Source organism: Schistocerca piceifrons, chromosome 7, assembly GCF_021461385.2.
Source record: "Schistocerca piceifrons isolate TAMUIC-IGC-003096 chromosome 7, iqSchPice1.1, whole genome shotgun sequence".
Lineage (NCBI taxonomy): Eukaryota > Metazoa > Arthropoda > Insecta > Orthoptera > Acrididae > Schistocerca > Schistocerca piceifrons.
Window position 1 is genome coordinate 561,953,786 of NC_060144.1, and position 12,834 is coordinate 561,966,619.

At 36.6% G+C, this 12,834-nt stretch overlaps 1 protein-coding gene across 2 annotated transcripts in view; it reads left to right on the top strand.

Moving 5' to 3' along the window:
- Positions 1–1,676: 1,676 nt before the first annotated feature.
- LOC124805214 (45 kDa calcium-binding protein) overlaps positions 1,677–12,834 on the top strand; it is a 147,044-nt gene continuing 135,886 nt past the window's right edge. The window contains exons 1-2 of one of the 2 annotated variants that reach the window (XM_047265720.1): positions 1,677–1,735; positions 7,968–8,132. In XM_047265720.1, coding sequence (XP_047121676.1) covers positions 8,120–8,132 — 13 coding nt within the window. In that variant the 5' untranslated portion in view covers positions 1,677–1,735; positions 7,968–8,119. Of the gene's footprint in view, positions 2,357–7,967; positions 8,133–12,834 lie in introns of both variants that reach the window. The other variant, XM_047265718.1, reaches the window with a different exon arrangement.

Consider the following 12,834-nt stretch of genomic DNA (forward strand, 5'->3'; position numbering starts at 1 on the left):
TTAGTGCTAACAAGCTAACACTGAATGCAAAAAAAACTAATTATGTGCAATATGGAAAAATAAGTGAACAGGACAACCTAAATCCCACCATGGAGGGCAAACAACTTGAAAGAGTACAGTGTGCAAAATTCCTGGGTATGCACATTGATGAGAAGATTAATTGGAAGGACCATGTGGTGAACTTAGCACTCAAACTAAATTCAGGATGTTTTGTGCTTAGAATAATTTCAAGAGTTTGTAGTAATGACTGTACCAGATTAGTATATTTTGGCTATTTTCAGTCCATTGCAACCTATGGGATAGTATTCTGGGGAAAAACAAATTGTCGTCTAAATGAGATTTTCAAATTGCAAAAACGTGCTATTCGGATAATGACCCACAGCCCACCTCAAACACATTGTAGGCCCCTTTTTAAAGCATTGAAAATTTTAACAACTCCATCATTATACATTCTGAAATGTCTGTTGGTGATCAAAAGAAATCAGGACAAAATGAAAACCAATACAGACTTCCATAATTACGATACACGGCAATGTAAAGATCTCCACATACAAGCTGTAACAAGGACCCGAAGCCAGAAACATGTATGAAATCAAGGCATCAAACTTTTTAATGCACTACCAAAACATATCAAAGAGCTGGATAATGAGGATAAATTTAAAACTGTTCTAAAGAACCACATGCTTGACAAATGCTATTACAGCATAAGTGAATATCTCTGTGCAACTGTATAAAATATATGTATAAGTTAATGTGACAAATGAAATTACATCAGTGCATAATAAATTATGTTATAAAAACACTTATTAGTTGTATATTATATCAAACATAAGATAGATTAAAATGAATTCAGCACAGACAAAAATTTTGTAAAGATATTATATAGTTGTTAAAATGTGCCCTGACAAATCCTATATCACAAATGTGATCATTGGGATGATAATAAATAAATAAATAAATACATTGTGCCACATTGAATTTCAGATTTTAAATTATCACAGTTAATATTTTTTATATTTAAGTATCAAAACTATTTAATTATGGTTAGTGATTGCACAAATTAGTTTTCTTCAGCTTGGGAACAGTTTTTCTCGACCAAATCATCACTTATTTGCTTCTGTACTATAAATATTGAGGAATTCAATCAATATTATTTTGTAGCAATTTATGTTTTTCATTACATATTATTTTGTATATACTTGATTTGCGTCAATGTCAGTTTTTTTTCTATCTGAATGTTTTTTGCTTCTACAATGTAATGCCGTGCTAACAATTTAAAAATATGTCGTTTGAAAGTTTCAAATTTTTGTGTCCTTTAATGCGTTTACTCATTGAACCCTCGATCACTGCTTGTAATGGCACTGGATAAACCAGAATTCACAAGCACAATTTACAAATTGTTTGCATCTCTGTCATTGAATGTTGTGTGTAGTATATTCATCCATAGATGTATTCGGAAAAGCATAATGAAATTGCAGTTCGATCGGCTTTACGAGTCTCCGATCCGTTGGCAATAGCTACACATTTATTTATTATTACCTCTACAAACGCAACTGTAACCTTATGCGCAAATACTTAGTCCATGCGCGAATACTGCGCATACAGTTTGTATTTCCCGCTCTCGCGTTGACATTATGATTGGCTCTTGCAGCGAGAACTGTGTGGCGCTGTGTTGAATTCTATTGACAATAACGCAACACCTGCAGCTCCAACATTGAAGGATGGAAGATTCATGGTTACTACATAAAATTAGCTGTCAACAATTAACGTTGTTCTGTTAGAACTATGCGTATCCTCTGTGGCATTTCAGCACTTTCGAAGCTTAAAACAGCAGCGTAAGGCTGCAGAATTCGTGAAAACGTGCGCTTTGGTAACATTCGTATGCGTTTGATTTTCGCCTCGACACAATACGGGAACAATGACGCTTCGGAGATGCTTAGTACTATAGCAAGACACAATGCCTACCGTGTTAGTTAACGTGCAGTGCGTAAATTGTGAAAATGTCAATTTCGTAAAGTGAAAAAATGCAGAAAAGGGTAAAGAGCCCAGCGACCTCATGCTTTTCGTTTCGTCACAAGTGATTACAAAAATAAAGGCGGGGACATTTGAAAATCATTATCGGTCACATCATACTATTAGAAAAACACTTTTGAAGAAGAGGTTAGAACTGCAGGACAGAGTCAATTTATCGAGAGACGTTTGCGTTACAGGCACCCCTTGCCTTGATCAGCATGAACAGAGAAAATCACCAACTTAAATGCAGTTGTTGCCAGTGTAAAAGATTTGCAGTTCTTGTTCCATGTGTGTTATATACAGGTCTGGTAGTCTTAGCTTTCGCTGCTCCAATTTCTTTGAGGTTAGTAACTGGTAGAGCGTTACAGGCGTTATAACAGTGGAAAACCAACAGTGATTTTAGTGTGTTTTTCTAATTTGCTTTAGTTTTACAATTTAGCTGATAAACTTATCTTCGTATCACAGATCTTCTGTGAAACAGTTGAAATGTAAAAAGTGACACATTTTTCACTTCTTTACTTAAGAACCCTACCATGAACATTTAAATGTATGTATACTGAACATATAATGCAATTCCAGGACAAGTCTGTCAAAAACAAAACAAAAACTTTGCTTACACAAATCACATCACTTCATGGAAATTGTGCTGAAGGTAGATATTACTTACTTATCATTAATGTAATGCGACAGAGTAAGTCAGTCGGTATTGCTAATACAGTCATCAGTGGTGTAGGAGGAATTGGCGATCAATAAGAAGAAGTTACATCATAACAGGAGTTGTATTCACCAATTAGAACAATGAGCAAGTCAACAAAGAGCTGGGTATTGGATACATTTAGCCCTGCCCTTCGATTTGTAAAGAATTAACAATAATATTTTTGCTTAGCTTAGGAACAACTTAATTATTTGGCACACTGCTTAGTCTCTATATTAATTCTCCAGAGACAAGTGCAGGATTTGTTTTAGACTGCAAACATATGATACAATATAATTCATTACTTCCAGTACAAGTAAGCTATTCCTCTGATAGGCCCCAGGAATAATTTGAAATTATAAATACACTTGTTAGTTAAGAAACTCCTTCAGTGCCACTTCAAAGCAGCTCTTTTTAAACATTTTAGATATGCAAAAAGTTTATTAAATGATGTGTTATCCAACTCATAAAAATGTCTGAGTGTAACAGCTTGTGTGGATATGAGATGGAATGATGTCATAGATTCAGTCATAGATTTTCTAACACTTAAATTGATATCTTACGTTAACAAATTTCCATTTTTCAGAAATGCATTTAGCAATTGTCAGTTTGCATTTTATATCCACTTTACCGTGGTCATTATTGGTTATTTTGCTGCCCATATATCAGAACTCATAGACTGTTTTTAGTGTCTCTTCCAAATGTAAATCCCTCAGTATTGCAAGATTTAGTTCAACTGCACTTAACTAACTTTATTTTCTTTTGTTGATGTTCATCTTTTAACCCCTTTTCAAGACACTGTGCATTCAGTTAAAATAATCAACCAAGCCCTTTGTTGTCTTTGCTGTCAGCAAACTGTAAAGTTTTTATTTCGTCTCTATTAACTTTCCTTTTCCAAATTTCACCTTGATTTCCTTTATTGCTTTCTGTGTGTACAGACTGAATAACATGGAAGATAGGTTACAGCCCTGCTCATTCCCTTCTCATCTCTGGCTTCCTGTACATGCCTGACACGCCTATCTGTAGTCTGGTTTCTGCACAGATTGTAACTGACCTGTCACTCCCAGTATTTTATCATTATTTATTTCAATATTTGAGACTGTGTATTCCAGCCAGCATTGTCCAAAACTTTTCTAAGCAATATGCTGTAAATGTGGGTTTGTCTTTTTTCAGCTTATCTCCTAAGGGTAACCCATATGATCAGTATTACTTTGCATCTTCCTACACAGTTTTGGAAACTAAACTGGTCATCTCCCAGCTGTGCTTCTACCAGTTGCTCCATTCTTCTATAATAACCTGTGTTAGTATTTTGTCATCAACACTCATTAAACTAATGTTTTGGTAGTACAGTCAAATCTCAATGTAATGAATTTCATGGGACAGTGAAAATTAAATTTTTGTACCAGGGTTATTGTTACAATGAGGTTTTGTTATCATGACTCGGAGCAACGAGCCAGAGCTGAGAAGTACATTACTGTAGTAATTTTCTGATGAAAAATAACATTAAAAGACAAATAATGAAACGCATTTTGTTTACTTCATTTATTAATAATGTACCTGTAGAATATCTTACTTATGTGAACAGAAAAATTCACTTATTTTCCTTTCTTTCTTTTTTCTTAAAGATTCTCTTGTGAACATTTTCTTTATCTGCTCGAACACAATCAATTGCTGCACTTAAACACTGGGGATTGAAGATGTTACTTGCTAAATGGTTTCCAATTGACCTATTAGCTCCATCAGAGGTGGGGGATTCACACTTATCACATCACTGTCATCGTCAGAATCTTCAATAGGTGAATTACCCTTTAACTCCTCAATGACAGATCCGTCGATGTATGCTTCAAACACCAATGCCTCATTGTCCGCTGATGAGTATTCAACTACTGAAGCATCTATGGTTTCACCAGTAACTACTGAATAAATCTCCAGATCACTTTTAATATTATCCTGCATTATTTCATCCACCACAACATTCTCACTAACATCTTCATTTTCGGAAATTCTTGTATTTTTCCGGCAGTTCGCAATCATGTTTGGCTGTACACTGTTCCAGGAACTAGCCATCATGTCACAAGCCTGCTTCACATTGAAACTGAATTGATTGCTCACCTTTCTTTCAATGTTTGTGATCACGTGTTGAACTAATCGTGAACATTATATTGTCTTAAAGTTCTAAGTTATCCCCTTATCTGGTAGATGAAAAATCGAAGTACAGTTTGGGGGGAAGTTGCATGGTTCAACGTTCTTCAATGCTAGCATGTTGTTATGCGCATTACAATTATCCACTGACAATGCAATTTTCTTATTCTTCATTGACATCGCTTTATCAAGCAAAAATAGACGTAATCCGTGCTTTCCGATTTGCCTTGTAACTGACTGCAATAAAAGAAATCACACTTACAATATGACTATAGCAAAACATTACAGCTGTAGCTATACTGTACTGAATTAACTTATAAATTAAAGGAAGTTAAAGTAAAATGTATGCATCCTCTTACCTGGTAAGCTTCTTACATTGTTGAAGCACTGTGGGTTTGCTGATTGTCCGATCAGTAGTTAATTTAAGTGTCCCTGATGCGTTGCTGGTTAGGCGTACTTTATACTGTTTCCCTCCTTTTCACTTTTCTCATCTAAAGACCATCGTCTTCTCTGGCATCAGTTGATAAAAACAATCCCGTCTCATCTGCGTTGTACAAGTTTTCAGGACTATTTTTCTAACAGTTTACACATGGTGTTTTTCCTCCAAAATTCTGCATCACCTGTAGGTGCTGATTTTTCTTCTCCTGCCCGTAAATCTTTGCAACTATCTGTTACTTGCCTTAAAATTAGAATCATCGATCAACTTAGCGAAATCTAAGGCTTTTTGCCATGTCAACGCACCATTAATTGGTACATTCTGTGCACGCATCTCATTAAACCACTGCAGTGTAGCGCTGTCCACATCGTCATTTTTTTCCTTGAAGGGTTAAATTTGCAATATCCTCTGATACTTTCACTGTTTCATTTCTCAAAGCTCCCCTTTCATCTAGCATTGTATTTATTTTGCCTTTTGTAATCATCATTGCCTAATACTCCTTTTGATGCTCTCAACAACCTCTGGTTTATCAACCTGTCCAGGTTTTATGTCCTTAATTTCCTACATTTCTACAATTTCTTCAGTTTTAATCTGCATTTCATAACTAATAAATTATAGTCCGAGCCCACATCTGCTCCCAGAAATGTTTTGTTGTTTAAAATCTGATTGCTAAATTTTTGTCTTGCTATGTAAAACCTTCTGAGATCTTCATATACAACCATATTTCATGATTCTCAAACTAAAGGTTAATCAAACAATGATAAAGTTGTTCTCTGTACAAAGTTTTACCAGGTGTCTTCCCTTTCTTTTTTCCCAGTTCATGTTCTCTTACTATTTTTCCTTCTCTTTCTTTTCATACCATCAAATTCCAATTTCCATCACAGTTAAATTTTTTCCCTTAACATGCTAAATAATTTATTTTCTTTCATCGTACACTGTTTTCAATGAGTTTATCATCTGGTGAGGTAGTTGGCATATATACCTGTGGTGGGTGTTGACTTCCTGTCTGTCTTCCGTAGGATAATGCGTTCATTATGCTGTTTACAGTAGCTCATCCATATTCGTATTGTCCTATTCATCGTTAGACTTACTTCTGCATTACCCCTATTTGATTTTATGTTGATAACCTTGTACTCACCTGACCTGAAATCGTATTCTTCCCATTGACCCATGTTGTTAATTCCCACTGTATCTATCTTCAAACTATCTAATTCACATGCCAGTTTCTCCAAAGTACCTTTCTGATAAAGGAACTAATATTCTATGCACTATTCTGTAGAACACAAGATCTGATTTTTCTGATGAGAAAACTATGTACTAAGCAGTCCATGCTTGGAGACCAAAATTGAGAACCATTTTACCTCTGAAGTATTTTAGCCAATAGGATACCACCACCATTAAAACACAGAGTATTTATGTATGTCCTTGAGAAGTATGACAGCTGTCGTTTCCCTTGCTTTCAGCCACACAGAGTACTAATGTTAACAAGGCCAGATCAGTCAGTCTCCTATACTTCTGCTGCTGTAACTGTAGAAATGACTGCTGCTCCTCTTCAGGAATTGTATGTTAGTCTGGCCCTCTGCAGATATCACGCTGATGAGGTGGCTCTTTAGTACAGTTACCTGCAAAACTTACCACTGTGGCAAGATCGCTGATTCACGCCTCAACAGATCTGAAATTTTCAGCTAAGTTAACAAAATAAAATTAGTAAATAAAGTTAACAGCCCCAGGAGATGACATTTTCTCTGTTAAAGTGAATGAGACATTATTAATAAAAAATAGATGTCCAGCAGATATTTTTGCTAGTTTATTTTTAAATGTGGCCAATAAAATTTGTTCAAATTGTTCATAAGCAAAAAGAGAACAGTACACTGAAGAAGCAATGTATGAAAAATGTGTTGAAATTATCTTTCCGTCATCCACAAGTTTAATACGGGAAATCAAATGTCTCAAAACTTGAAAACTGAAGGGTCAGTAATGTTTGCGACAACACACTAATAAAGTATTTATTTATTTTTCAGCAGTTGATCCTTTTTGTAGTGTGCATCAGATACACATTCAATATTTACAAAAAAATATTGTGTGTTTCAATAAACAAAAGGGTTATGCAAGTCACAGATGACTAATACATTTAATGGTTGAAAGTTTACATCATATGCATATATATAAAATCAAAATACTTCTAGTTTTCTTGAGTCACACAAATTTTGCTAGTTTCAGGTGAAATTTGCAATATACAATTGTACACATGAATTGATTACCTTAACATGATATTATTTCATGACAGATAAAAAGATCAAGAGGACATTCCCTTTTTTTCTCCACTCCAGTATTCAAATATTGTGGAAATCTTGTTTGCTGGGATCTGAGTGGTCCTGTGGTATATGTGTAGTGTATCCATAAGTTAGTGTAATTTCCCAGACAGATGAAAATATGATTTTCTTAAAGATGTATGTTACCACATGTGTCACTAGTTGCAAGTGGTCACTCTGGTTAAATTGGTTCCTAAACTTTGTGAGGACATAATGGATTCAAGAACTGTCGCACGCATAGAACACAATGTTATGCTTAGCCACTTAACAGTTTTGTATAATTTTTATTATTATAATCCATTTCTCCATTGACTGTATGAGCTTTAATTTGCATTTGATCTAGACCTTTTAATTTCTTGTTTCCCCCTAGATCATCATCACTGAGAGTATATGACGAAGCAGTGGTGCTAGGATACCGGAGTCTGGAATCACTACATGACCATGGTAGCAGCAATCCACCACTTCTCCTGGATGATAATAGCTTGAATGATGATCCCCGGCAGTCGCAGGAGATACTAAAAAATGTCTTCAACAGGTTTGTTCTCAAATATACTGTTGTTCCACGTGTAATATTCTAACAGAAAACAATGTGATATTTGAAGTAGAAAGCTACCATGTAGATTTCTGTGCAACAAGAATCATGTAGTGAGTTTGATTGTTGTAAGAGATAGTTGAATGCAGTAGTATGTGTGACTAAAATGAGAGAGACAAACAAAACTAAATGTAGGATATTACTTATCAGGGTATCATATGTATTTGTGATGCAGATTATGAATCATATAATATTCATTTATGAATACTTTACTGCGTTCTTTTCAAGTAGATTTTGTGAAAAGATTTCATTCCTTTTTGAGGTTGTAACTTGAAGCAAATGTGATGTTTTTGTGACAGTTATCTAAGAATTGAGCAGCATCTAAATGAATTAATCTGCATATGAATGTTAGAACAACATTATTAATTTAATTGCTGAGTAATTTAGTCTTATTTTGTCAGTAAGCTGTACCTTTTGTTCTGTTGTAAGAGCATCTGTATGTAGATGTCCTTGAAAATAGCTATGCCAGTTTCACATAAGTGCATGAAAGATCATGATATCAGCGCCGACTTTAGATTTACATCTGTTTTCTGCAGTTCACTTTCTGTACACTATATTACAGTATCTTCTCATTCCATGCAGGAATGAAGCATGAAAAGAACAAATTTTTGTATATCTATATGTGCACAGCTGTAAAGATTTCATCTTCATTTTCTCTCAGGGAGTAATACATAGATGGCTGAAAAGTATTCACAATTTGCCCACTGAAACTTATTTACTGCATTTATAAGTAGGGTTTTATGAGGGAAAAGTGGCTTGAGTGTCTATCAGTTGAGATTTTTTATCATTCTGTTACACTTACACGAGATTATGGAATAGGAGGCAAACTTTTGCAAGCAATTAAAGGTCTTTACATGGATAGTCAGGCAGCAGTTAGAGTTGACGGTAAATTGAGTTCATGGTTCAAAGTAGTTTCAGGGGTAAGACAAGGCTGCAACCTGTCTCCACTGTTGTTCATATTATTTATGGATCATATGTTGAAAACAATAGACTGGCTGGGTGAGATTAAGATACGTGAACACAAAATAAGCAGTCTTGCATATGCGGATGACTTAGTTGTGATGGCAGATTCGATTGAAAGTTTGCAAAGTAATATTTCAGATCTAGATCAGAAATGTAAGGACTATGGTATGAAGATTAGCATCTCCAAAACGAAAGTAATGTCAGTGGGAAAGAAATATAAACGGATTGAGTGCCAAATAGGAGGAACAAAGTTAGAACAGGTGGATGGTTTCAAGTACTTAGGATGCATATTCTCACAGGATGGCAACATAGTGAAAGAACTGGAAGCGAGGTGTAGCAAAGCTAATGCAGTGAGCGCTCAGCTACGATCTAGTCTCTTCTGCAAGAAGGAAGCCAGTACCGTTCAATCTTTCGACCAACTTTGTTGTATGGGAGCGAAAGCTGGGTGGATTGAGGTTACCTTATCAGTTACCTTGTCAACAAGGTTGAGGTTATGGATATGAAAGTAGCTAGGATGATTGCAGGTACTAGTAGATGGGAACAATGGCAGGAGGGTGTTCACAATGAGGAAATCAAAGAAAAACTGGGAATGAACTCTATAGATGTAGCAGTCAGGGCGAACAGGCTTAGATGGTGGGGTCATGTTACACGCATGGGAGAAGCAAGGTTACCCAAGAGACTCATGGGTTCAGCAGTAGAGGGTAGGAGGAGTCAGGGCAGACCAAGGAGAAGGTACCTGGATTCGGTTAAGAATGATTTTGAAGTAATAGGTTTAACATCAGAAGAGGCACCAATGTTAGCACTGAATAGAGGATCATGGAGGAATTTTATAAGGGGGCTATGCTCCAGACTGAACGCTGAAAGGCATAATCTTAAATGATGATTATGATTACACTTGCTATTGAGTCCAAAAAGTATGTCATGATTTTCACTGCCTGTCTTTGTACTGTTTAATGTCTGCTGTTAGAGGGCCACACACTTGATCTGTAATCCAAGTGTATGAATCTAAAGTATTTTGTAAGCACTTTCATGTGTGGGTGAATTTCAGTTAGTTTTGCGGTATCCTATAGGCCTAAGTAAATTGACTCATGCCATACGCTTCACTTACAACTGAGCCTGTGTACTTGTTTCACTGTATATCCCCTCAACCCATCACATTATTATTCCCATATATTTACCTTCATCATCATCATCATCATCATCATTTTCTTCTTCTTCTTCCTGAAACATTTCTGCTTTTGTCAGTTGTTCACAAAGACTATTCCAGTCTTCTCTTTTCTGCTGTTAAGCATTTCCTCCCATTGTAGTTCTCTCTGATGCATTTCATTCTGGTGTCTCCAAGTTGTTTAAAGTTTGCCGATGGATCTTTTTCCAGATTCTGTCTATTCCAGAACTTTTCTTGGTAGCCTTTCTTTTCCCATTCCTTTAACTTGGCCAAACCATTTTAGCGTATTTTTCTCCATAAGTTCTGTTAGAGGATTGATCATTTTTTATCCTGCCCCTTCTCGTCTTACCCACGATCCCTCATAGAAACGGTATCTTTATCACTTGTATTCTACCCAGTTCTTTCTTTGCCCAAGTCCAACATTCTGATCCATTGGTCAAAATTGGTAGATAATATGATTTGTGTATCATGATCTTTTGCTTTGGCAGGATTTTCCAACTAGGGAATTGTGTCTGATGAACAATAATAAAATTTTGAGCATTTTTCTATCCCCACCGAAATTTCTTCCTTGATGTTTCATTTTGTGATTAGCTTACTTCCTAGATATTTGAAAGCATCTACTTCTTCAACAATTTTTCCATTACAACTTACATCCTTAATGTCTTTTTATTTACCCTGCTGATTTTCATTACCTCTCATTTTGTTGAGCTCATTTCCATGCCGGACTCCTCAGTTACCCTCTGCCAGGTATTTGGTTGTTTTGGACTTTGGATTTACTCTGTAGGCAGCTTATTGTTTGATCTCTAGTACCTGCGGCATTGGATAGCTTGAACAAAAGAGAACCATTATCTAGCAACTGCAACAGCCCATTGTTGCCAGCTGATGCAGACTGCATGACTTAACATCCTGTAACTTGTCACATTTGTAGTCAGACGAGCAGTTGGCTTGAACTTGGTCACTGCAGAAGCCATATGGTGGACAGGTTTTTGCATAATGTGCCGTAAGGCTCTGCAATCACTTACTCCAGTGTGAGCCATTGAAAACCTCGTACTGTCATAACAGCTGTGCCTTCCCCACATGAGAAAGAGCTCACAAGCTCAGCACATGAGACAAAGCTCACAGGGTAGTCCTCTTAGGTGAAACCCTCCATAAACTCCTCCCACACATACAGACCATGCTCAATCAGAAGTGATAAAAATGCACAGGAGCTGAAGCCAGCAACCTGTGAAGCCAGTCCAAAGCCGAAGACTGACACAGTGTCTGCAGCAGGTGGCTGAACTATGCAATGAAGTCATGAATGTTGGCTACAAATATTCCCTACATGTGCAGTAAATATTGTAGTGCCTCAAGAATTTTGGTGTAAATTCTAGAAACACTCGGTCTTCAACCGTCTCAAACACACGATATTTTAGGTACGAGTGCGGGAGAGTGAGAACGTTTCTACCAATCCACCTGTTTCTATGTGCAGGTCGGAAGTTTGTTATTAGAAGACTGTAAGAGGGGCAAGCCTCTGACAACGACAAGTGTTTGCCACCAGTGCCACAGGAGATGGGAGGAGTACTCAAGGAATGTTGTTGTTGTGGCCTTCAGTCCTGAGACTGGTTTGATGCAGCTCTCCATGCTACTCTATCCTGTGCCAGCTTCTTCATCTCCCAGTACCTACTGCAGTCTACATCCTTCTGTATCTGCTTAGTGTATTCATCTCTTGGTCTCCCTCTACAATTTTACCCTCCACGCTGCCCTTCAATACTAAATTGGCGATCCCGTGATGCCTCAGAACATGTCCTACCAAACGATCCCTTCTTCTAGTCAAGTTGTGCCACAAACTTCTCTTCTCACCAATTCTATTCAATACCTCCTCATTAGTTATGCGATCTATCCATCTAATCTTCAGCATTCTTCTGTAGCACCACATTTTGAAAGCTTCTATTCTCTTCTTGTCCAAACTATTTATCGTCCATGTTTCACTTCCATACATAGCTACAATCCATACAAATACTTTCAGAATTGACTTCCTGACACTTAAATCTATACTTGATGTTAACAAATTTCTCTTCTTCAGAAATGCTTTCCTTGCCATTGCCAGTCTACATTTTATATCCTCTCTACTTCGACCATCATCAGATATTTTGCTCCCCAAATAGCAAAACTCCTTTACTACTTTAAGTGTCTCATTTCCTAATCTAATTCCCTCAGCATCACTCGGCTTAATTCGACTACATTCCATAATCCTCGTTTTGATTTTGTTGATGTTCATCTTATATCCTCCTTTCAAGACACTATCCATTCCGTTCAACTGCTCTACCAAGTCCTTTGCTGTCTCTGACAGAATTACAATGTCATCGGCAAACCTCAAAGTTTTTATTACTTCTCCATGGATTTTAATACCTACTCCGAATTTTTCTTTTGTTTCCTTCACTGCTTGCTCAATATAAAGATTGAATAACATTGGGGAGAGGCTACAACCCTGTCTCACTCCCTTCCCAACCACTGCTTCCCTTTCATGACCCTCGACTC